General features: G+C 47.0%; 1 protein-coding gene across 5 annotated transcripts in view; it reads right to left on the bottom strand.

Annotated features, from left to right (window-relative positions):
- DOP1A (DOP1 leucine zipper like protein A) overlaps nt 1-27,377 on the bottom strand; it is a 241,042-nt gene that overhangs the window by 31,116 nt on the left and 182,549 nt on the right. For all 5 annotated transcript variants that reach the window (XM_063916890.1, XM_063916893.1, XM_063916894.1 and 2 more), the window contains 2 exons: nt 26,325-26,477; nt 290-390 (listed from right to left, as the gene is read on the bottom strand). In XM_063916890.1, the coding sequence (XP_063772960.1) occupies nt 290-390; nt 26,325-26,477 (254 nt within the window). The remainder of the gene's footprint in view (nt 1-289; nt 391-26,324; nt 26,478-27,377) is intronic.

Raw genomic sequence — 27,377 nt, 5'->3', positions numbered from 1 at the left:
AACATGGTTTTGAACAAAAGTGATAGTATGGAGAAATCATTTAAAGTTCAAACAAATTTGCAATATGACATCCAAACTTTATTACATCAGTCCATATAATGATAATAAAATATGCTTCAATGCCTTGGAACGGATTGCCTTGTGTCATTTTTTTCATCTTTCCATGATCCCAAAATCAAAGACTAACTAAAGATTTACTCCACTAAAACGCAAAAATACCATGTTTAAATCTCACTACATTACATGTAAAGCAATTTCTATGAAAAACACATTGGTAAATATGACAAACCTGTCAAATGTGCGACCGTAGGATGAAGACTTGTTCACATGAAGGTCTCTGGTAAGGTGCCACAGGACTGCAAATCTCCCATGAGCCTCCATCCTAATTTTCTGTGACAAATGAAACCCTATTAAAAATAAAACCCACTACCATACCATACAAACACTGCATTATATACTACGATCACAGAAAAAACAAACAAGTCCATTAAAAGATTACTTAAAACCAAAATGGTCTGGGCTATACTTGGTTTGGTTTTGATCTAAATGTAAAAAAAAAAACAACTGTAGAAATTTCATCCACAGTGAAGCATTATTGAAAATAATTGTAGAACCGCAAAAAAAAAAAACCAACAACATTTTTAAATATTAAATTAAATTATTTATCTATTCTCTCCTGACTTGTTCCCCACCCTGTCTCCTATTGTTTAACCTCCCCACCCACCCCTCTTGTTACTCTTGTCCCTTTTCTGTCAGCCTCTCGCTATACATATCGTACTTCGCTCTTCTCTCTGGACTCATTGAGAGTTCTCACACTAAAACACATTGTGCTTCTCACCCACAAGACTCTTTTTAGAATTCTCTCTCTCTCACCATTCCAGCCTGCTCCATCTGAAAGTCTCTCATGCCCCCCTTGCAGCAATACAACAAACTAGAGTATGGAAGCCGGAAGAGAGGAGCCGGGGCATAGACAGGGTAGGGGAGTGCCAGCGGAAGAGCCGCAGCGCCGCCGCCAACATCGTCAGTTATAATAAAGGGTGATGAGATCTATCATGTTTGTGTTTAGTGCTCTCTCTCTCTCTATATATATATATATATATATATATATATATATATCTATATCTATATCTATCCGGTTTAGTTGGCACTCCTATATATAAAGTATAGTTGGGGTGCCCTCCTTAGATGCATACATAATATATTGGACTTGTTTGTGAAAGGTGTCTCACAGATCAACGCATAACAAATACAGGCGGCACTCCACGGATTTCAATGACAAAGTAGTGAATTTATAAGTGGTAAAACAGCATTCTGGTCCAGAATATCTGTGTTGATAGCTAGCACCAGCTCATTCTAACACAAGTAAAGGAGTGACAAAACCCTAATCATTCATTCACGAATGGTGCCCATAGTTTACATACAGATGTGTCCACTTACACCTAGCCTCCCTGCACGTTAAGCAGCCGATCTAGTCATGCTATGCCGTGGCATGACTTGGTAGTGCAGAGCATCTATGTGTGCGACTTTTTACAATAATATGCCTCTTATTTGAAAAACAATGCAAATAGGCTGCACAAGCAGTTAGTGCTGATTAAAATGATTTGTGGCATGCCCATATTCTGTGTGCAACCATGGCTGTATCTGCATTCCTAGAAAACACGGTAACGTTACAATTCGTATGCAGATACAGCTGCAGTCACACACACAGAATATAGGCATGCCGCATATCATTTTAATCAGCAGAGTCTGTTTGTGTGTCCTACTCATATAGCGATGCGAATAACACACATTATCGGACTGATGCTAACGGAGTTGCACGGGACCTGTCAGCTCACACATGCTAGGCATCTCCCGCTAAATGGCGTATTTAGGCAAGATGTATGAGGACACATCATTTGGGGTGCAACACGGTTTGTGACCATATTGTTTAAATAAAAACCACAGAGGTTCTGCACTCGCTGTATTATCTAACAATAATAAATAGTGGAGTTTTAGTTCATATATTGATCAATGCATTTAAGCCTGCAGCCCCCGACAAGGGACCGGGACCCCACTATACTGCAGGTCCTACTCTATTACTCAAAATAATTACATTGAAAATAGCTATCACATTAGTATTAAACTTTTTTATTGTTAGTAAAATAAGATTTTACTCACCGGTAAATCTATTTCTCGTAGTCCGTAGTGGATGCTGGGAACTCCGTAAGGACCACGGGGAATAGCGGCTCCGCAGGAGACTGGGCACAACTAAAGAAAGCTTTAGGTCACCTGGTGTGCACTGGCTCCTCCCACTATGACCCTCCTCCAAGCCTCAGTTAGGACACTGTGCCCGGACGAGCTGACATAATAAGGAAGGATTTTGAATCCCGGGTAAGACTCATACCAGCCACACCAATCACACCGTATAACTCGTGATACTATACCCAGTTAACAGTATGAATATAACTGAGCCTCTCAACAGATGGCTCAACAATAACCCTTTAGTTAGGCAATAACTATATACAAGTATTGCAGACAATCCGCACTTGGGATGGGCGCCCAGCATCCACTACGGACTACGAGAAATAGATTTACCGGTGAGTAAAATCTTATTTTCTCTGACGTCCTAGTGGATGCTGGGAACTCCGTAAGGACCATGGGGATTATACCAAAGCTCCCAAACGGGTGGGAGAGTGCGGATGACTCTGCAGCACCGAATGAGAGAACTCCAGGTCCTCCTCAGCCAGGGTATCAATTTTGTAGAATTTAGCAAACGTGTTTGCCCCTGACCAAGTTGCAGCTCGGCAAAGTTGGAAAGCAGAGACCCCTCGGGCAGCTGCCCAAGATGAGCCCACCTTCCTTGTGGAATGGGCTTTTACAGATTTTGGCTGCGGTAGTCCAGCCGCAGAATGCGCCAGCTGAATTGAGCTACAAATCCAGCGAGCAATAGTCTGCTTAGAAGCAGGAGCACCCAGTTTGCTGGGTGCATACAGGATAAACAGCGAGTCAGTTCTCCTGACTCTAGCCGTCCTGGAAACATAATTTTTCAAGGCCCTGACTACGTCCAGTAACTTGGAATCCTCCAAGTCCCTAGTAGCCGCAGGCACTACAATAGTTGGTTCAAGTGAAAAGCTGATATCACCTTAGGGAGAAACTGGGGACGAGTCCTCAATTCTGCCCTATCCATATGGAAAATCAGATAAGGACTTTTATATGACAAAGCCGCCAATTCTGATACACGCCTGGCCGAAGCCAAGGCCAATAACATGACCACTTCCGCGTGAGATATTTTAGATCCACGGTTTTTAGTGGCTCACACCAATGTGATTTTAAGAAACTCAACACCACGTTGAGAACCCAAGGTGCCACTGGAGGCACAACCGGGGGCTGAATATGCAGCACTCCTTTTACAATGTCTGAACTTCAGGTACTGAAGCTAGTTCTTTTTGGAAGAAAATCGACAGAGCCGAGATCTGTACCTTAATGGAGCCTAATTGTAGGCCCATAGACACTCCTGCTTGTAGGAAATGCAGAAATCGACCTAGTTGAAATTCCTCTGTTGGGGCCTTTTTTGCCTCACACCAAGCAACATATTTTCGCCATATGCGGTGATAATGTTTTGCAGTTACATCTTTCCTGGCTTGAATCAGCGTAGGAATGACTTCCTCCGGAATGCCCTTTTCCTTTAGGATCCGGCGTTCAACCGCCATGCCGTCAAAACGTAGCCGCGGTAAGTCTTGGAACAGACAGGGCCCCTGCTGCCGCAGGTCCTGTCTGAGCGGCAGAGGCCATGGGTCCTCTGATATAATTTCTTGAAGTTCTGGGTACCAAGCTCTTCTTGGCCAATCCGGAACCCCGAGTATCGTTCTTACTCCTCGCCTTCCTATTATTCTCAGTACCTTTTGTATGAGAGGCAGAGGGAGGAACACATAAACCGACTGGTACACCCACGGTGTTACCAGAGCGTCCACAGCTATCGCCTGAGGGTCCTTTGACCTGGCGCAATATCTTTTATAGCTTTTTGTTGAGGCGGGACGCCATCATCTCCACCTGTGGCCTTTCCCAATGGTGTACAATCCTTTGGAAGACTTCTGGATGAAATCCCCACTCTCCCGGGTGGAGGTCGTGTCCGCTGAGAAGATCTGCTTCCCAGTCGTCCACTCCGGGAATGAACACTGCTGACAGTGTTAACACATGATTTTCCGCCCATCAGAGAATCCTTGTGGCTTCTGCCATCGCCATCCTGCTTCTTGTGCCGCCCCGTTGGTTTACATGGGCGACTGCCGTGATGTTGTCTGATTGGATCAGTACCGGCTGGTTTTGAAGCAGAGGCCTTGCCTGACTCAGGGCATTGTAAATGGCCCTCAGTTCCAGAATATTTATGTGTAGGGAAGTCACTTGACTTGACCAAAGTCCCTGGAAGTTTTTTCCCTGTGTGACTGCCCCCCAGCCTCAAAGGCTGGCATCCATGGTCACTAGGACCTAGTCCTGTATGCCGAACCTGCGGCCCTCTTGCATGGAACCTGCCGAATGGGATTGCTTCGTAGGAAGCTACCATTTTTTCCCAGGACTCGCATGCAATGATGCACCGATACCTGTTTTTGCTTCAGGAGGTCTCTGACTAGAGATGACAGTTCCTTGGCTTTCTCCTCCGGGAGAAACACTTATTTCTGTTCTGTGTCCAGAACCATCCCCAGGAACAGTAGACGTGTCGTAGGAACCAGCTGTGACTTTGGACTGTTTAGAATCCAACCGTGCTGTTGTAGCACTTTCCAAAATAGTGCTACCCCGACTAGCAACTGCTCCTTGGACCTTGCCCTTATAAGGATATTGTCCAAGTACGGGATAATTAAAACTCCCTTTTTTCGAAGGAGTATCATCATTTTGGCCATTACCTTGGTAAACACCCTCGGTGCCATGTACAGTCCAAACGGCAGTGTCTGGACTTGGTAATGGTAATCCTGTACCACAAATCTGAGGTACTCCTGGCGAGGATGGTAAATGGGGACATGCAGGTAAGCATCCTTGATGTCCCGGGATCCCATGTAATCCCCCTCGTCCAGGCTTGCAATAACCGCCCTGAGCGATTCCATCTTGAACTTGAATTTTTTTATGTATGTGTTCAAGGATTTTAAATATAAAGTGGGTCACACCGAACCATGCGGTTTCGGTACCCCAAACCGTGTGGAATAGTAATCCCGTCCTTGTTGAAGTAGGGGCACCTTGAGTATTACCTGCTGGGAATACAGCTTATTAATTGCCTCTAGCGCAGCCTCCCTGCCTGAGGGAGTTGTCGGCAAGGCATATTTGAGGGAACGGCGGGGGGGAGACATCTCGAATTCCAGCTTGTACCCCTGAAATACTACTTGAATGAAACAGGGATCCACCTGTGAGCGAGCCCACTGATCGCTGAAATTTTTGAGACGGCCCCCCACCGTACCTGGCTACACCTGTGGAGCCCCCGCGTCATGCTGTGGACTCAGAGGAAGCGAGAGAAGAATTTTGATTCTGGGAACAGGCTGACTGGTGCAGCTTTTTCCCTCTCCCCATGTCTCTGTACAGAAAGGAAGCGCCTTTGACCCGCTTGCTTTTCTGAAGCCGATAGGACTGTACCTGATAATACAGTGCTTTCTTAGTCTGTGAGGAAACCTGAGGTAATGGATACGAGGTCCCAGAGACCATCCCCAAATAATTCCTCACCCTTATAAGGCAGAGTCTCTATGCGCCTTTTAAAGTCAGCATCACCTGTCCAGTGACAGGTCTCTAATACCCTCCTGACAGAATGGTCATTACATTCATTTTGGATGCCAGCCGGCAAAATATCCCTCTGTGCATCCCTCATATATAAGACGACGTCTTTAATATGTTCTCATGTGTGACAGGATCACCGACCACGCTGCAGCAGCACGATCTGCAGGTCTCAGTCTAGTACCTGAGTGTGTAAATACAGACTTCAGGATAGCCTCCTGCTTTTTATCAACAGGTACCTTCAAAGTGGCCGTTCCTAAAACGGCAGTGCCACCTTTTTTGACAACCGTGTGAGCGCCTTATCCACCCTAGGGGATATCTCCCAGCGTAACTTATCCTCTGGCGGGAAAGGGTACGCCATCAGTAACTTTTTAGAAATTACCAGTTTCTTATCGGGGGGAACCCACGCTTTTCACACACTTCATTCATTCATCTGATGGGGGAACAAAACACTGCCTGCTTTTTCTCCCCAAACATAAAAACCCTTTTTTAGTGGTACTTGGGTTAATGTCAGAAATGTGTAACACATTTTTTATTGCCGGGATTAAGTCACGGATGTTCCTAGTGGATTGTGTATATGTCTCAACCTTGTCGACACTGGAGTCAGACTCCGTGTCGACATCTGTGTCTGCCATCTGAGTGAGCGGGCGTTTTTTGAGACCCTGATGGCCTTTGAGACGCCTGGGCAGGCGCGGACTGAGAAGCCGGCTGTCCCACAGCTGTTACGTCATCCACCCTTTTATGTAAGAAGTTGACACTGTCGGTTAATACCTTTCACCTAACCATCCACTCTGGTGTCGGCCCCACAGGGGGCGACATCACATTTATCGGCATCTGCTCCGTCACCATATAAGCCTCCTCATTAAACATGTCGACACAGCTGTACCGACACACCGCACACACACAGGGAATGCTCTGACTGAGGACAGGACCCCACAAAGCCCTTTGGGGAGACAGAGAGAGAGTATGCCAGCACACACCAGAGCGCTATATAATGTGGGGATTAACACTATAACTGAGTGAAATTTCCCCAATAGCTGCTTGTATATATAATATTGCGCCTAAATTTAGTGCCCCCCCTCTCTTTTTAACCCTTTGAGCCTGAAAACTACAGGGGAGAGCCTGGGGAGCTTTCTTCCAGCTGCACTGTGAAGAGAAAATGGCGCCAGTGTGTCTGAGGGAGATAGCTCCGCCCCTTTTTCGCAGACTTTTCTCCCGCTTTTTTCTGGATTCTGGCAGGGGTATTTACCACATATATAGCCTCTGGGGCTATATATTGTGGTATTTTTGCCAGCCAAGGTGTTAATACTGCTGCTCAGGGCGCCCCCCCCCCCAGCGCCCTGCACCCTCAGTGACCGGAGTGTGAGGTGTACATGAGGAGCAATGGCGCACAGCTGCAGTGCTGTGCGCTACCTTGGTGAAGACTGATGTCTTCTGCCGCCGATTTTCCGGACCTCTTCTTGCTTCTGGCTCTGTAAGGGGGACGGCGGCGCGGCTCCGGGACCGAACACCAAGGACTGGGCCTGCGGTCGATCCCTCTGGAGCTAATGGTGTCCAGTAGCCTAAGAAGCCCAATCCGGCTGCAAGCAGGCGAGTTCGCTTCTTCTCCCCTTAGTCCCTCGCTGCAGTGAGCCTGTTGCCAGCAGGTCTCACTGAAAATAAAAAACCTAAATCTATACTTTCTTTCTAAGGGCTCAGGAGAGCCCCTAGTGTGCATCCAACCTCGGCCGGGCACAAAATCTAACTGAGGCTTGGAGGAGGGTCATAGTGGGAGGAGCCAGTGCACACCAGGTGACCTAAAGCTTTCTTTAGTTGTGCCCAGTCTCCTGCGGAGCCGCTATTCCCCATGGTCCTTACGGAGTTCCCAGCATCCACTAGGACGTCAGAGAAATATAGTGAGTGCAGAGCCCTTGTGATTTTTATTTAATCAATGTGGTCACAAACTGTGTTACACCCCAAATCTAGGAATAGGTGAGTGTCGTGGATTAGTGCTTTTTGTTTATAAGATTAATATTTAGCTAATCTTTTTGTGATCACATTTTCTCATGCACCCCGTTTTAACTTAATTATAGCTTGTGTCAGCTGTTCTCCTAGGTGCTTTACAACAGGTGTGTTGAGAACGGTCTCACCTATATAAGCAAAGTTGCTATGAGCTTTACACCAGATAGCATACCTAAAGTTTAACACTAATGTGATAGCTATTTTCATGATAATTATTTTGAGTAATAGAGTAAGACCTGCAGAATAGTGGGGTCCCTTGCCGGGAGCTCCCCTTAACAGCCGTAACTGAACTACAAATACAGCATTATTAAATTAAACACGCACAAACTCTGAGATAAATCCAATGTTTCCGGACATTTTTATACATTGGATTTATCTTAGAGTCTGTGAGTGTTTAATAGTGCCATGAGATGTACTTAGGAGTTGCTATCTGTATTACATGGCCTAATGCTGTCTGTAGTGCATGGGGGTCACTAGTGCAGTCTGTAGTGCATGGGGGTCACTAGTGCAGTCTGTAGTGCATGGGGGTCACTAGTGCAGTCTGTAGTGCATGGGGGTCACTAGTGCAGTCTGTAGTGCATGGGGGTCACTAGTGCAGTCTGTAGTGCATGGGGGTCACTAGTGCAGTCTGTAGTGCATGGGGGTCACTAGTGCAGTCTGTAGTGCATGGGGGTCACTAGTGCAGTCTGTAGTGCATGGGGGTCACTAGTGCAGTCTGTAGTGCATGGGGGTCACTAGTGCAGTCTGTAGTGCATGGGGGTCACTAGTGCAGTCTAGTGCATGGGGGTCACTAGTGCAGTCTGTAGTGCATGGGGGTCACTAGTGCAGTCTGTAGTGCATGGGGGTCACTAGTGCAGTCTGTAGTGCATGGGGGTCACTAGTGCAGTCTGTAGTGCATGGGGGTCACTAGTGCAGTCTGTAGTGCATGGGGGTCACTAGTGCAGTCTGTAGTGCATGGGGGTCACTAGTGCAGTCTGTAGTGCATGGGGGTCACTAGTGCAGTCTGTAGTGCATGGGGGTCACTAGTGCAGTCTGTAGTGCATGGGGGTCACTAGTGCAGTCTGTAGTGCATGGGGATCACTAGTGCAGTCTGTAGTGCATGGGGATCACTAGTGCAGTCTGTAGTGCATGGGGATCACTAGTGCAGTCTGTAGTGCATGGGGATCACTAGTGCAGTCTGTAGTGCATGGGGATCACTAGTGCAGTCTGTAGTGCATGGGGATCACTAGTGCAGTCTGTAGTGCATGGGGATCACTAGTGCAGTCTGTAGTGCATGGGCATCACTAGTGCAGTCTGTAGTGTATGGGGATCACTAGTGCAGTCTGTAGTATATGGGAGTCACTAGTGCCGTCTGTAGTATATGGGGGTCACTAGTGCCGTCTGTAGTGTATGGTGGTCACTAATGCTGTCTGTAGTGTATGGGGGGTCACTAATGCTGTCTGTAGTAGATGGAAGTCACTGGTGCTGTCTGTAATAAATGGGGTTCACTAATGCGGTCTGTAGTATTTGGGGGTCACTAATACTATTTGTAGTATATGTATATGGGGATCACTGTTGCTGTCTATGGTATATGGGAGCCACTAAAGCTGTTGGGTGTGGTTCATTAGGTCGACATGAGTTAGGTCGACCACATTTGGTTGACATGCATTAGGTCAACATAGTCATTAGGTCGACATGTGCTAGGTCGACACTCAAAAAGGTCGACATGAGGGTTTTTTAAAAAACTTTTTTTGGTGTAGTTTTCGTCGAAAAAATTGACGGGGAACCCCAATTAGTGCACCGTAACCCCTCGCATGGCTCGACATGCTTCGGGCACGATACCGTTCCCAATTGTATTACACATGGATCGTTAAGTATGAAAAAGGTAAAAAAATGAAAAGAAAAAAAAAAACTGTGAAAAACTCATGTCGACCTTTTTCTATGTCGACCTAGTACATGTCGACCAAACGTGGTTGACCCAATGTATGTCTACCTAACTCATGTCGACCTAATGACCGCCATCCAAAGCTGTCTGTAATCTATGGCAGGAACTAATGCTGTGTGTAGTGTACAGCGGCCACTAATGCTGTGTGTAGTGTTTAGTAGTCCCTAATGCGGTCTGTATTTTATGGTGGTTAATAGTGCTGTCTGTAGACATTCACTAATGCTGTCTGTATTTTATGGTGGTTAATAGTGCTGTCTGTAGACATTCACTAATGCTGTCTAGTGTATGCCGAATAGGCCACACCTTTGTGCGAGTCCACACCCCTTTTTTGGCAGCACACGCAAAGAGGCCCTGAGTTAGGGTTGGGGAGGGGGCCCAAATCATATCGTCACACCTGGGCCCACCACACAGTAGTTCCGCCACTGGCTGTGAGATCTGTTATTTTTGTTATATCTTTTTTTTTTTTTTTAATTCAACAATTTTTATTAGATTTTTTATAGAAATACAAGAACAGAGAAGACCTTCATGATACAGACATACCAAAAACCGGAGAGAAACCGGTATAGTTACAATAATCCATCGTAAGGTGCTTTTAAGCCACATCAGTGAAACCACAGATACATAGTCGGTACTTGTAGGCTTGAGTAAGAGGTAAAGGATAAACAATCTTAACCTACATGAGGTCTAGGAAATGATGAAGACATTACAGACATGCGTCTTAGCATAAAAAATCACCATATACCTAAGGCTAAGCATACAATTCTACCTGAGGATTCACAGGACATCAGTATACCCGAGAGGTCAATAAAGAAGACAGACAGGAGGGGGGAGGGGGGGGGGAACAAATGGGGAAAACAATACAAGTATAATCATATCATGACTGAGTAGCGGCCAAAAGAAATCCTAAGTAAAAATATTAAAGAAGTAATTCAGGCATGGTTAGCTATTCTAACCAAAGAGAAGGTTCAGTACCCATATGGCATCAGACTAAACTTACAGCATGGGGTATTAAATTAATATAATTGCATTTCCTAAGAAAACAGTAGGGGGTCCCAAAGGAACAGTACATGGGCCTAGGTTGTCAAGAGGCCCTATCGATTTGTCTATATAGATACCACGTTGTGGTCTCAAAAAGTTTATAGATGAACGACTGTACATCCGGGTCTAGAGTATCAATATACCTCTCCCACTTCTTGGCAAACCGCCTGACCCCCAATTCAATATCAGGAAGAGTGGCACGCCTCTCAAAATAAATAATCCGGAGGGTCATGTGTTTCACAGCCATCAAAGAAGGGGTAGACGGTTTGATCCAATTATTAAGAATTTGTTTCTTGGCAATTGTCAGGATAACAGAGAGTACCGGAACAATATCTCTATCTTCAGGCCCAAGAGACCACTCCCTAAAATCAAGTAGCAAACAAGCCCTCGGGCGTTTTATTAACCGTAAGTTAAATACTGTGTTGAGATAAGCGACCACCTTGTACCAAAACTTAGATATTTTCCGGCAAGACCACATATTGTGGTACAAGGTGGCACTCTAAGCTGTACATTTGATGCAACAGCCAGTGTCGTCTGGGACCATGTGTGCCCTCTGATTAGGTGCTATATATGCCCTTTGGAGCGTCTTCATGTGAACCTCTTGCAAAGAGGCAGAGTATAAGAACCTAAAAGTGGGTAAAATGTTATCTAACAATTCAGCGCACGATCCCATATTGGGGATATCTCTGGCCCATGAAGACAACGCGGAATCCCAGAGCCGGTCTCTATATGAGACCCTAAAGGTGTTTCTGAAGTAACCAAGATGGTAAGGACAATCTTTAGTAAGCACCATTAAGGTGCGCAGCGGGTCTGTGGTAGCCTCAGAAATCATTGGGTGAGACTGGGATTGAGCAAAGTGTCTAGCCTGCAGGTACATAAAAAATTCCCGGTGGGAAATACCAAATTTTATCTGGATATCAGAGAAAGAAAGCACTGCGTTGCCTCCTGGGTCATATATGTCTCTAATAGCTGCGATCCCCTTTTCTCTCCAACTCAAAAAATGTGCGTTATCAAGGCCAGAAAGGAAACATGGGTTACCCCCAAAACGTAGTGTGAAGAGAGGTGTCAGGTTTTCTCTGGGCTTTAGTGTGAGTGGCCTGCCATGCTCGATATGTATGCCAAAATAAAATATTATGTTTTATCTCAGATGGGAGACGGGAGTTTGGGGTGTGTAAGAGTGCAGCAGGGGAGAAAGGATGGAATACGGCCAGTTCAAGTGGCAAGTTCGTAAATACTGATCTGCCCCAAAGCCAGTCTGTGATACACCGGTACATCGCTGCTCTACTAAATAGAACAGGATCCGGGATTCCCATACCTCCCTCTTCACGTAATAGCTGTAACCTAGCGTAGGGGACTCTTGGTCGTTTACCTGCCCATAGAAATCTAGTGAAACACTGTTTAAGAAAACGGACATCTTTCTCAACAAGGGCAATAGGGAGCATAAGAAGAAAATAAGCAATCTTGGGAAACACAACAGATTTAATAACTTCTGCTCGACCCATAAGAGACAAGGGCAGAGACGCCCAGTCTGTAAGGATTTTAGACACCTTGGACAAAATAGGACCAAAATTAACCGCATATAGATCCGGGAGGGAAGTAGGGATCTGAACCCCTAAATATCTAAGACTATCTCGAGCCACTGGGAATCGGGACAGGACCGGGTGTAATGGAAAGAGGGAAGAGTCTCCTGAAAGGAGGAGAAGCTCGGATTTAGATATATTAATTTTGTATCCCGCAAAGGAACCAAATTGTTCAATCAGGGAGACAATCGCAGGGATGGACGTATCAGGATGAGAAATAAATAGAAGCATGTCGTCAGCATACAGTGATAATTTTACCAATGTGTCCATTATTTTTATGCCTGTAAATCTGGGAGAATTTCTCAGGGAAACAGCTAGGGGTTCTAAAGCAAAGGCAAATAATAAAGGTGACAAGGGGCAGCCCTGACGTGTGCCACTCTGGATAAGAAAATAAGAATTTACTTACCGATAATTCTATTTCTCATAGTCCGTAGTGGATGCTGGGAACTCCGTAAGGACCATGGGGAATAGCGGCTCCGCAGGAGACTGGGCACAAAAAGTAAAAGCTTTAGACTAGCTGGTGTGCACTGGCTCCTCCCCCTATGACCCTCCTCCAAGCCTCAGTTAAGATACTGTGCCCGGACGAGCGTACATAATAAGGAAGGATCTTGAATCCCGGGTAAGACTCATACCAGCCACACCAATCACACCGTACAACTCGTGATCTGAACCCAGTTAACAGTATGATAACCGTAGGAGCCTCTGAAAAGATGGCTTCCAACAATAAACAACCCGATTTGTTTGTAACAATAACTATATACAAGTATTGCAGACAATCCGCACTTGGGATGGGCGCCCAGCATCCACTACGGACTATGAGAAATAGAATTATCGGTAAGTAAATTCTTATTTTCTCTGACGTCCTAGTGGATGCTGGGAACTCCGTAAGGACCATGGGGATTATACCAAAGCTCCCAAACGGGCGGGAGAGTGCGGATGACTCTGCAGCACCGAATGAGAGAACTCCAGGTCCTCCTCAGCCAGGGTATCAAATTTGTAGAATTTAGCAAACGTGTTTGCCCCTGACCAAGTAGCTGCTCGGCAAAGTTGTAAAGCCGAGACCCCTCGGGCAGCCGCCCAAGATGAGCCCACCTTCCTTGTGGAATGGGCTTTTACAGATTTTGGCTGTGGCAGGCCTGCCACAGAATGTGCAAGTTGAATTGTACTACAAATCCAACGAGCAATCGTCTGCTTAGAAGCAGGAGCACCCAGCTTGTTGGGTGCATACAGTATAAACAGCGAGTCAGATTTTCTGACTCCACCCGTCCTGGAAACATATATTTTCAGGGCCCTGACTACGTCCAGCAACTTGGAGTCCTCCAAGTCCCTAGTAGCCACAGGTACCACAATAGGTTGATTCATGTGAAACGCTGAAACCACCTTAGGGAGAAATTGAGGACGAGTCCTCAATTCCGCCCTATCCGAATGAAATATCAGGTAAGGGCTTTTATAGGATAAAGCCGCCAATTCTGATACGCGCCTGGCTGAAGCCAGGGCCAACAGCATTACCACTTTCCATGTGAGATATTTCAAATCCACTGTGGCAAGTGGTTCAAACCAATGTGATTTTAGGAACCCTAAAACTACATTGAGATCCCAAGGTGCCACTGGAGGCACAAAAGGAGGCTGTATATGCAATACCCCTTTGACAAACGTCTGAACTTCAGGCACTGAAGCCAGTTCTTTCTGGAAGAAGATCGACAGGGCCGAAATTTGAACCTTAATGGATCCTAATTTTAGGCCCATAGACAATCCTGCTTGCAGGAAATGTAGGAAACGACCCAGTTGAAATTCCTCCGTAGGGGCCTTCTTGGCCTCACACCACGCAACATATTTTCGCCAAATGCGATGATAATGTTTTGCAGTTACATCCTTCCTGGCCTTGATCAGGGTAGGGATGACTTCATCCGGAATGCCTTTTTCCTTCAGGATCCGGCGTTCAACCGCCATGCCGTCAAACGCAGCCGCGGTAAGTCTTGGAACAGACAAGGTCCCTGCTGGAGCAGGTCCTTCCTTAGAGGTAGAGGCCACGGGTCCTCCGTGAGCATCTCTTGCAGCTCCGGGTACCAAGTTCTTCTTGGCCAATCCGGAGCCACGAGTATCGTTCTTACTCCTCTCCTTCTTATGATTCTCAGTACTTTTGGTATGAGAGGAAGAGGAGGGAACACATATACCGACTGGAACACCCACGGAGTTACCAGAGCGTCCACCGCTATTGCCTGAGGGTCCCTTGACCTGGCGCAATATCTGTCCAGTTTCTTGTTGAGACGGGACGCCATCATGTCCACCTTTGGTTTTTCCCAACGGTTTACAATCACTTGGAAGACTTCTGGATGAAGTCCCCACTCCCCCGGGTGGAGGTCGTGTCTGCTGAGGAAGTCTGCTTCCCAGTTGTCCACTCCCGGAATGAACACTGCTGACAGTGCTATCACATGATTTTCCGCCCAGCGGAGAATCCTTGCAGCTTCTGCCATTGCCCTCCTGCTTCTTGTGCCGCCCTGTCTGTTTACGTGGGCGACAGCCGTGATGTTGTCCGACTGGATCAATACCGGTTGACCCTGAAGCAGAGGCCTTGCTTGACTTAGGGCATTGTAAATGGCCCTTAGCTCTAGGATATTTATGTGAAGAGACGTTTCCATGCTTGACCACAAGCCCTGGAAATTTCTTCCCTGTGTGACTGCTCCCCAGCCTCTCAGGCTGGCATCCGTGGTTACCAGCATCCAATCCTGAATGCCGAATCTGCGGCCCTCTAGAAGATGAGCCTTCTGTAACCACCACAGGAGAGATACCCTTGTCCTTGGAGATAGGGTTATCCGCTGATGCATCTGAAGATGCGATCCGGACCATTTGTCCAGCAGATCCCACTGAAAAGTTCTTGCATGGAATCTTCCGAATGGAATCGCTTCGTAAGAAGCCACCATTTTTCCCAGGACTCTCGTGCACTGATGCACTGACACTTGTCCTGGTTTTAGGAGGTTCCTGACTAGCTCGGATAACTCCCTGGCCTTCTCCTCCGGGAGAAACACCTTTTTCTGGACTGTGTCCAGAATCATCCCTAGGAACAGTAGACGTGTTGTTGGAATCAGCTGTGATTTTGGGATATTTAGAATCCACCCGTGCTGACGTAGCACTACCTGAGATAGTGCTACTCCGACCTAACACTGTTCCCTGGACCTTGCCCTTATCAGGAGATCGTCCAAGTAAGGGATAATTAATACGCCTTTTCTTCGAAGAAGAATCATCATTTCGGCCATTACCTTGGTAAAGACCCGTGGTGCCGTGGACAATCCAAACGGCAGCGTCTGAAACTGATAATGACAGTTTTGTATCACAAACCTGAGGTACCCTTGGTGAGAAGGGTAGATTGGGACATGGAGATAAGCATCCTTGATGTCTAGAGATACCATATAGTCCCCTTCTTCCAGGTTCGCTATCACTGCTCTGAGTGACTCCATCTTGAATTTGAACCTTTTTATGTAAGTGTTCAAAGATTTTAGATTTAAAATTGGTCTCACCGAGCCGTCCGGCTTCGGTACCACAAACAGCGTGGAATAATACCCCTTTCCCTGTTGTAGGAGGGATACCTTGATTATCACCTGCTGGGAATACAGCTTGTGAATAGCTTCCAATACTGCCTCCCTGTCGGAGGGAGACGTTGGTAGAGCAGACTTCAGGAACCGGCGAGGGGGAGACGTCTCGAATTCCAATTTGTACCCCTGTGATACTACCTGCAGGATCCAGGGGTCCACTTGCGAGTGAGCCCACTGCGCGCTGAAATTCTTGAGACGGCCCCCCACCGTGCCCGAGTCTGCTTGCAGAGCCCCAGCGTCATGCTGAGGACTTGGCAGAAGCGGGGGAGGGCTTCTGCTCCTGGGAAGAGGCTGCATGGTGCAGTCTTTTTCCCCTTCCTCTGCCCCGGGGCAGGAACGAGCGGCCTTTTTCCCTCTTGCCCTTATAGGGACGAAAGGACTGGGTTTGAAAAGACGGTGTCTTTTTCTGCTGAGAGGTGACCTGGGGTAAAAAGGTGGATTTTCCAGCCGTTGCTGTGGCCACCAGGTCCGATAGACCGACCCCAAATAACTCCTCCCCTTTATACGGCAATACTTCCATATGTCGTTTGGAATCCGCATCACCTGACCACTGTCGCGTCCATAACGTTCTTCTGGCAGAAATGGACATCGCACTTACTCTAGATGCCAGGGTGCAAATATCCCTCTGTGCATCTCGCATATATAGTAATGCATCCTTTAAATGCTCTATAGTTAATAATATACTGTCCCTATCCAGGGTATCAATATTTTCAGTCAGGGAATCCGACCAAGCCACTCCAGCGCTGCACATCCAGGCTGAGGCGATCGCTGGTCGCAGTATAACACCGGTATGTGTGTATATACCTTTTAAGATATTTTCCAGCCTTCTATCAGCTGGTTCCTTGAGAGCGGCCGTATCAGGAGACGGTAACGCCACTTGTTTTGATAAGCGTGTGAGCGCCTTATCTACCCTAGGGGGTGTTTCCCAACGTGCCCTAACCTCTGGCGGGAAAGGGTATAGTGCCAATAATTTATTAGAAATCAGCAGTTTTTTATCGGGGGAAAACCACGCTTTATCACACACCTCATTTAATTCATCTGACTCAGGAAAAACCACTGGTAGTTTTTTCACACCCCACATAATACCCTTTTTTGTGGTACTTGTAGTGTCAGAAATGTTCAATGCCTCCTTCATTGCCGTGATCATGTAACGTGTGGCCCTACTGGACATTACGTTTGTCTCGTCACCGTCGACACTGGATTCAGTATCCGTGTCAGGGTCTGTGTCGACCATCTGAGGTAACGGGCGTTTTAGCGCCCCTGACGGTGTCTGAGACGCCTGAACAGGCACTAATTGATTTGTCGGCTGTCTCATGTCGTCAACAGTTTTTTGCAAAGTGCTGACATTGTCACGTAATTCTTTAATTACTACCATCCAGTCAGGTGTCGACTCCCTAGGGGGTGACATCACTAACACAGGCAATTGCTCTGCTTCCACATCATTTTCCTCCTCATACATGTCGACACAATCGTACCGACACCCAGCACACACACAGGGAATGCTCTGATAGAGGACAGGACCCCACTAGCCCTTTGGGGAGACAGAGGGAGAGTTTGCCAGCACACACCAGAGCGCTATATATATATACAGGGATAACCTTATATAAGTGTTACTCCCTGTTATAGCTGCTGTATTTATATATTAGCTGCCAATAGTGCCCCCCTCTCTGTTTTACCCTGTTTCTGTAGTGCAGGACTGCAGGGGAGAGTCAGGGAGCCGTCCTTCCAGCGGAGCTGTGAAAGAAAATGGCGCTTGTGTGCTGAGGAGAAAGGCTCCGCCCCCTTCACGGCGGCCTTTTCTCCCGCTTTTTTCAGGAAACTGGCAGGGGATAAATGCATCCATATAGCCCAGGAGCTATATGTGATGCATTTTTTTTAGCCATATAAGGTTTTTATATCGTTTTTATTGCGTCTCAGGGCGCTTCCCCCCAGCGCCCTGCACCCTCAGTGACCGGAGTGTGAAGTGTGCTGAGAGCAATGGCGCACAGCTGCAGTGCTGTGCACTACCTTATTTGAAGACAGGAACGTCTTCTGCCGCCGCTTTCTCCGGACCTCTTCGCTCTTCTGGCTCTGTAAGGGGGCCGGCGGCGCGGCTCCGGGACCCATCCAGGCTGAACCTGTGATCGTCCCTCTGGAGCTAATGTCCAGTAGCCAAGAAGCCCAATCCACTCTGCAGTCAGGTGAGTTCGCTTCTTCTCCCCTTAGTCCCACGATGCAGTGAGCCTGTTGCCAGCAGGACTCACTGAAAATAAAAAACCTATTTAAACTTTTACTTCTAAGCAGCTCAGGAGAGCCACCTAGCTTGCACCCTTCTCGTTCGGGCACAAAAATCTAACTGAGGCTTGGAGGAGGGTCATAGGGGGAGGAGCCAGTGCACACCAGCTAGTCTAAAGCTTTTACTTTTTGTGCCCAGTCTCCTGCGGAGCCGCTATTCCCCATGGTCCTTACGGAGTTCCCAGCATCCACTAGGACGTCAGAGAAAAGGGGATGAGAGGATACCATTCCCCAAAACTTGAGTGGAGGGAGATTCATATAATTGGGAAATAAGAGAGACAAAGTCCTCAGGTGCACCAAAGCGGTGGAGCGTTTCATACAGATGGTCCCAGGTGACCAGGTCGAACGCCTTTTCGGCATCAAGTGACAATAATACATTAGTGTCAGTGGGTTTGGAAAGCTGAAAGGCCTGCATAACAGTCAAGACCTTACGGATATTGCTCACTGATTGCCGACCCCAGACAAATCCAGTCTGGTCTGTATGAACTATATCAGGGACTATGAATTTGAGTCTATTCGAGAGGATTTTAGTGAACAATTTATAATCCGTGTTTAGAAGGGAGATCGGACGATAAGAACTGGGAGACTCAGGATCCCGGCCAGGCTTCGGGATAACCTTTATGACTGCGGAATTAAAATATTGGGGCAAGGAAGCACCCTGCATAAAAGAATTAAATAAGACAGAAAGAGGTTCGCACAGTCTAGTAGATAGCATTTTATAGTAGTCATTGGCAAAACCATCAGGGCCCGGAGTCTTCCCAGTCTTCAGTCCAGCTATTGCTAAAGAAACTTCCTCAGTGGTGATAGGTGCAAGGAGAGAGGTACAGTGCGACTCTGACATTTGAGGCAGATCAGTAGAAGACCAAAAGCTAGACTTGTGGGTCTGGTTAATAACAGGACGTGCATAAAGAGTGGTATAAAGAGGCAGTGCTTCGGCGATTGGGTCTGGGGGATGTTTTCTTACAAAAGATTCTCTCATTATATAGGGCCCCGTCTGCACGGGTCAGGGTGAATGGCGTCCTCTCCGAGCCCATCTCAATCTCTAACGGCACACGCCAGGGTTGTCCGCTATCACCCTTAATTTTTGTTTTGTGCATGGAGGCATTGGCACGTGCGATTAGACACAACCCTGACATTGCGGGACTGCGAGTAGGTAAAGCTGACCATCGCCTGGCCCTCTTTGCTGATGACTTATTAGCGGTCGTAATGAACCCTCTGATTTCTCTACCCAACCTGGTGAAGGAATTCGCACGGTTCGGAGATATGTCGAATTTTAAAATCAATTATGCAAAATCCATGGCAATGAATATCACGCTTCCATCTGCCACGGCATCCCTCCTGTCACAATCGTTCCAATTTACATGGCAAAAATCCCATATCACATATCTAGGAATTCAGATTCCATCGACACTTACTACTATGATTGCTATTAATCATACCCCTCTACTCCGAAAATTGAGACAGGAGATGAGGCACTGGCTCACACAGAGGTTCTCATGGCTAGGCCGCATAAATATAGTAAAAATGAACATTCTTCCCAGATTGCTATACCTTTTTCAAACTATTCCTTTGAAACTTCCCTCTCAGTTTCTAGCTGAAGCACACAAGGCGATAAGCCACTTTATATGGGGTGGCAGGAAACCTAGGTTCAAGCATAGCCATTTGTCTAGATTGAAATCCCAAGGTGGACAACAATTGCATATGATCTCCGCATACTACCATGCCACGGTACTGCACAGAGTGGTGGACTGGTCCCGTCCCATCCCACATAGAAAACAGTGGGTTGAACTGGAATCGTCTTCTACCAATCTTAACCTACAGACAGTGCCCTGGCTTCCTAGTTTTAGCCGCTCATCACATCCCACAGTGGGGCCTACTTTAGCTTTATGGCGGACGCTTCGATACAAGATGGGAGTGTCGTCTGGACGAACAGCCCTTAGACCTATCTTTGACAACCCGTTGTTCCCCCCAGGGAGGTCCAATAAGATTGCTTATAGATGGGAGAGAGCGGGTGTGACTAGGGTTGGACACTTGCTTGCACATGGCAAAATCAAAACGTTTTCTGAAATACAGAGTACGGGGGATATACCCGCTAAAGACTATTGGTTTTACCTTCAGGTACACCATTTTGTTACCTCACAACGAGAGGCGACAGATTTTTATAAAGCTCTTACCCCCTTTGAATCCATGTGTAATCAAGGGATAACCCCCTCGCACGTAGTGTCCGGTATCTACAAAATTCTTCAACAGGGCTCGTTTCCTACTGTCCCCTCTTTTTGTGACACTTGGGATAAAGACTTAACACATCGGGGAATCAAGATCCACTGGGACACACACTGCAAAGTTATGGCACAATGCTCCACTAGTCTAGACGTTGTGGAAACACAATACAAATTACTGACGAGATGGTATAGATGCCCGTCACTTCTACACAAATTCTACCCCTCGGTCTCCCCTCTGTGTTGGCGATGTGATACGGGTACGGGCACACTGATCCATATATGGTGGGACTGCCCGTTAATTGCCCCATTCTGGAAAAAGATCATGGAACTATCCACAAAAATTCTGGGGGGCTCAGTCCCGCTGGGCCCAGATTTTTGGTTATTATCACATTCAGATATACCCCTCTCTCGTTACAAGAAATCCCTCATTAAACACCTAAACAACGCAGCAAGAGCTGTAGTACCGGTACATTGGAGATCCACTAATCCACCGACAATATGGGAATGGTTCCAACGCACTGATTTTTACATGCATATGGAGGATGTTTATTCTACCGCCTTAGACAAATACTCAGACTATATAGCTACTTGGCTTCCTTGGATTGAATTCAAGACTACTAAGACCTATGCTGACTATGCACCCTGACCAAACACTGCTGACGGAGGTTCTTAAGGCCTCTGTCTTAGCTTAGATATATTCAACGTATGTGGCCCACTCATTCCCCTCCCCATTCTTCTCCCCCCCCTCTCTTTCTTCTTCCCCTTGTCATCTTCTTTATCTATTTGTTCCAAATGTCGAATGCCTCCTACCTTAAATACATGATATATTAATAAGCAATATCGTCTTGGGGCTGCTCTTAACTTTAGATTTTGCAAATTATATTGAACGTTACACGGTTTAAGATAATATAAGTGAATCTGCTGATCCCCTTTGTTGCAAACACTTACTGATGTCTATAAACACAACCGCTGAGGCATACGACTGTTGTATACGTTCTATTTTTGATATGTATGTTGACATATTTGGAAAATGTTTTATATTACAAAATGAAAAATAAAGAATTTAAAAAAAAAAGAGTGGTATAAAAAGACTGTAGCACCTCAGCAATCTCGGCCGAGGTCCGTACTCTCTCCCCACCTTGGGTGAGCAGAGAGTGAATGACCACTTTAGGGTGTCTGCCTTTTAACAAACGGGATAACAGTTTGCCAGACTTATTGCCATATCTGTAAATGCCACAGTCTCTTGAAAATGAATATTTAGCTTCCATTTGAGAAAGGAGGGTATCAAACAGTGTTTTTTGTGTAAGGTACCGTTCCCTAGTAGAAGGGGAGGGGGGGGGGATTTAAATTCCTGAAAAGAGTGAGTAAGAGCCGCCTGGGCTTCCAAATATTGTGAGTTTAAATCTAAATCCCTTTTTTTACTATAGGACATAATGTGCCCCCGAATAACTGATTTTGACGCCTGCCAGAAAAGAGCAGGATCCTCGCTCAGAGTTTCTCCATTATGCGTATGATAATCCAGCCACGCTGCATCTAATGAGGAGCGGAATTTCAGAGAGCCACTTAAATGAGAGGGGAAGTGCCAGGAGCGAAAAGGGGATTTTTCTGAGAGGAGCATCAATTTCATCCAGCATAAAGCATGGTCCGAAATACAGATATCCTCAATTTTAGAGTCAGCCACTTTTGAGAAAAAGGAGTCAGATAACAGCAGATAATCAATCCTCGAGAACGTGTGGTGCGCAGCTGAGAGGCATGTAAATTCCCTTTCTAATGGGTAGCATGCGCGCCACACATCCACTAAGGACAACTGCGAGCAAATATAGGGGATACCAATACGTGGTAACGAGGGGGGAGCGCGAGGGGGAGGGGATTTATCCAAGGTTGGAGAAGAATATAAATTAAAATCTCCACCCAAGATTATAGGAATTTCAGAGTAGCTTAGTAGCTTAGTGACCATGTTCGTATAAAATTGCTTAGAGTACTGATTGGGAGCATAAATATTACAAAGTAGGAACCTGGATGCATACAATGTGACATCGGCCAGTACATACCGACCCTGAGTGTCATCTAAAATCGCATGGACGGAGATAGGGACCGTGTGCCGTGCTAAAATAATCACTCCCCTAGCCTTAGAAGAGAAGGAGGAAGAGGCTACCACAGACCAACCCATAGTGTTCAGTTTTACAACCTCATTTGGCATAAGGTGAGATTCCTGAATGAAAACAACATCCATCCCCACCTTCCGAAGATAGAGCAAAATCTTTCTGCGTTTAGCTGGGGAGTTGATCCCTCCCACATTCCACGTGCCGACACTCAAACTAGCCATGCATCAAATGAACTGGGAAAACCTGAAAACCTGTGCAGTAATCATGATATCTACAGCCGCCGAAGAACGGATACAAATCATACCGGGGTGGACACATAAGGAGGAGAAGGGGAGGGGGAGAAGAAAAGAGGGACAGAAACATAGAAAACACACAAAATATAACATTAACATTGTGAAAGAAAGTACTGCTAAGGACAATCATAACTTCAGAAAACGAGAACAATCGGTTCAAGCAAGCACAGAGGTCGTCATAGACCGCCAATGAGCCAGCCAGAATTATGAAAAAATGAGGGAGGGGGCGCCCTTACCCACCCTCGGCAACATAATATATGAAAATATACATAGGAAAAATAACAAGAAAATATCAGAGCACACAGAGCATGTTACAGAAAAAGAAAAACGCAGCCTGTCACATAAGAAGAAGGGGGAGATATCTCCGCTAAGCAGTGCCGTTTCTAGCGGCGGGCGAGCCGTGCAACCGCACGGGGCGCCCGCCGCGGCACTTTGTGACCACTGCTCTCCTCCCTCTCTCTCCCCCCGAGCGCTCCTGCTCGGGGGGCGGGGCTTCGCGGAATGACGCGTTTGCGTCGTGACGTCACGACGCAAACGCGTCATTCCGCGAAGCCCCGCCCCCCGAGCAGGAGCGCTCGGGGGGAGGAGAGGAGCCGGAGGACTGGAGATAACCATCGACAGAGGAGGGACCCGAAGAGCGGCAAGTTGTAAGTATTCTCTCTCTCTCTCTCTCCCTCCCTCCCCCCACTTGACACCTGCCGCACTGTGTAAAATGGGGATACCTGCCGCACTGTGTAAAATGGGGATACCTGCCGCACTGTGTAAAATGGGGGCACCTGCCGCACTGTGTAAAATGGGGGCACCTGCCGCACTGTGTAAAATGGGGGCACCTGCCGCACTGTGTAAAATGGGGGCACCTGCCGCACTGTGTAAAATGGGGGCACCTGCCGCACTGTGTAAAATGGGGGCACCTGCCGCACTGTGTAAAATGGGGGCACCTGCCGCACTGTGTAAAATGGGGGTACCTGCCGCACTGTGTAAAATGGGGACACCTGCCTGCGTACTGTGTAAAATGGGGGCACGTGCCTGCGTACTGTGTAAAATGGGGACACCTGCCAGCGTACTGTGTAAAATGGGGATATCTGCCTGCGTACTGTGTAAAATGGGGACACCTGCCTGCCGCACTTTGTAAAATGGGGACACCTGCCTGCCGCACTTTGTAAAATGGGGACACCTGCCTGCCGCACTTTGTAAAATGGGGACACCTGCCTGCCGCACTTTGTAAAATGGGGACACCTGCCTGCCGCACTTTGTAAAATGGGGACACCTGCCTGCCGCACTTTGTAAAATGGGGACACCTGCCTGCCGCACTTTGTAAAATGGGGACACCTGCCTGCCGCACTTTGTAAAATGGGGACACCTGCCTGCCGCACTTTGTAAAATGGGGACACCTGCCTGCCGCGCTGTGTAATATGGGGACACTTGCCTGGTGTAATGTGTAAAAAGGGGACTTTTTTATTTTTATTTTTTCCCCCTGTGGTGGGTGTGATATCAGACGAGGCCACGTCCACTGTAATGAGACCACGCCCATTTCAATCAGGCCACACAGCCTTGTCGGCACTTTGTAAAATGGGGACACCTGCCTGCCGCACTTTGTAAAATGGGGACACCTGCCTGCCGCACTTTGTAAAATGGGGACACCTGCCTGCCGCACTTTGTAAAATGGGGACACCTGCCTGCCGCGCTGTGTAATATGGGGACACTTGCCTGGTGTAATGTGTAAAAAGGGGACTTTTTTATTTTTATTTTTTCCCCCTGTGGTGGGTGTGATATCAGACGAGGCCACGCCCACTGTAATGAGACCACGCCCATTCCAATCAGGCCACACAGCCTTGTCGGGAGCGCGCGCATGCTTTTTTTCTGGCTATATGGGGGGGGGGGGGGACGCAATTTTTTTTTCGCACTGGGAGCCAAATTGTCTAGAAACAGCCCTGCCGCTAAGCATATATAACCATTCTAGAAAGATTACATAGCCACAAAAGACAACAGATGAATAAGAAAAATCTAAAACATAAAACAAGGCAAAAAGGTTCAGCCCGCTGTATAAGACCAAAGTCTCTTTTGGGGGAAAAAACACCTGCAGCAGATTCTACAGCAATAATTAAATTGGCAGACATAACCGGAAACAGAGAAGTCCAGGAGCAATACTCAGCCATCTCGATCCAGGGTGTCATCCGCCTGAGAGGAGTCGTCATCTGCCTTGGATGCCTCAGAAACCTAAGCCTCTGCATCTGCAAGATTTGTAAAGTCTCGGAAAGAATTTCCATCAAACAGGCGTAGTCTTGCAGGGAAGAGCAGAGCAAATTTTTTATTCGCCTTTACCAAACGGGAGCAAAATTCCCGACGTGCCCGGGATACCTCCACGGAGTAGTCCTGGAAAATGGCCAAACGAGCTCCCTCCTATTGTAAATTCCTATGCCTCCTGGATGCCGTCCATATTGCCTCCTTATGGAGAAAGTTCAGACATTTAAATATAACCACACGTGGTCTGCTATTAGGTGAAGAACGTGGGGGACCCAGTCTGTGGGCTCTCTTGATAACTAAGCCAGAGCATTCATCTTGGATATGCAACAAATCAAGGAAGGACGTTTGTAAAAAAAAGAGTCAAATCAGGACCTTTCAGTGACTCAGGGAGCCCCAGCACCCGAAGATTCGATCTCCTCGATCTATTTTCAAGATCGTCAACCTTGTTCAGCAGCTGGAAGTGAGATTTCTGGAGCTCATCATATCTGTGCTTAAGATCCCCAACATCTTGAAAAGTCTCCCCCAGCCTTTGTTCATTTGTAAGAACAGTCTTAGATAACTGCTTGATTTGGGATTTTAGATCTTTTACTGCCTGCTGCATTTTAGCAGCATGTGCATCCATGATAGGCTCCATGGCATCCCTAACAGCTCTCACTACATCAGCATAAGTCACTGGAGAGGCAGGGGAACAGTCAGGCTCACCTGAGGGAGAAATGTGTTTTGCAGAAGCCTGTTTAATGCTGCCAGCAGCCTGCAGACTCATTTGTGAGCTAGGTGCGGCGGCCATCTTGGATTCCCCCGGCCGTTTTTCAGACCTTGATCTCTGGGCTTTAGGGGGCATGGGGGAGGACAGAAACCTTTCCATCCAATCCCCAGTACTTTCCCACAGGTAGTGTGCGCCAGGTGTGGAGAAAAGCCGCGAGCGGGAGGAGCTGTGTGCTCCGGTTACCGAGGGTGCAGGAGACCTGCAGCAATCAGCTTCTCCTCACATGGGCGCCGGAACCGGAAGTCTTTGTTATACCTTTTATATGTTCCCCTTTGTAACTACTATTGAAATTTCTTGTACAATTCAAAAAAAGTTTTATCTACTGATCCTGCATTCAAATCCCGCCCAACCTCAATACAGTAGCAGTACTTAAACTTAACCTGTGTTAGCTGACATATCTTCTTACGTGCAAAGCTACAGATGATCTTATGGGATTGGCTAGTTCTGTTTATGCTCCCACTGAAATCACATACGGAGCTGTAGAGTTACTTACACTATACAGTAAGCTAAGTTTATCCTGCAAAACATGGTTTTAATAATTGCTGCACATATGACATTACCTTGTCCTTGTGCGTCAGCTGCTGGCTGATGACATCCTCACAAATATTAGAGGATGGGACCAGATTGTGTAGCTGATAGAACAGTTCCACACTTCTCTGATGATGCTGTGGAGTCCAGTCTCCTAACTGTTCCCACAGTGTCATCGCCACATTCTTCACAACATGAAAAAAAAATGAAAACCATAGCCAAATTAGATCTATTCGGTGGCAACTCTGCAAATGCATTGCTTAATTATCCCTAGCATTTCACATGGCATTTTACAGTAGATTTAAAGGAAGATGAATCTATTTATTCATTCACCAACATGGGAAATGTGCACTAAATTAAAGCAACAAACTAGAAACTTCCTTTTAAGGTCATATACCCCTTTTCCACTGACTCAAAATTCCCAGGTTATTGCATCTAGGCGCGCATGAACCTGGGATTTTCGTGTGAGGAAGCATCTGTACTCGGATCCAGTCACCTGGGAATCCTTTCTAGCAACCTAGCAGGGTTTTACACAGGAAGGTCCCAGGGTGAGCTGCAGTGGAAATAGGTTACCTGGGTTGTCCTGCCCTGGACCTGTTTTCAGCTCAGGGAGAGCCACATTCTGGCACAAGGAGACAATGTCATGGCTTGGTGGAAGGCGCTCGACCGCATCAGTGACGCCACGGATTGGGCATGCCCCCATTAGTCATCTCGAGGGGGTTGGACCACCCTCAATGGTGACGCCGGCAGGGCCGCATCCCCTGGCTGACCAACTGTGCCACCTTTTGGAAGTGTGCATGCACTACCTGCCCTAGAAGCTACGCACCCTACCTGGCCACAATCCTAGGGGGAACACTAAATAACCCGGATTGGCGCTCCAGCGGAATTGGGGTATGTCTCGGGTCTGACCAGGTTTGGAACTTGTGCCCCAAATCTTTGGTAGGACCAGGGGACTGGAAAAGCGGTATAACTTACACCAAACAGGTGTAATTGGTTGGTTAAGTGCTAATATTGCAAATAAATGCAATGCTTGTGATAAAAAAAAATTGCTTAAAATTCAATGATTTTATGTGGCAATATAAAAA

This window comes from Pseudophryne corroboree, chromosome 4 (genome assembly GCF_028390025.1).
Source record: "Pseudophryne corroboree isolate aPseCor3 chromosome 4, aPseCor3.hap2, whole genome shotgun sequence".
NCBI lineage: Eukaryota > Metazoa > Chordata > Amphibia > Anura > Myobatrachidae > Pseudophryne > Pseudophryne corroboree.
This window is presented reverse-complemented; position numbering and strand designations above follow the sequence as displayed.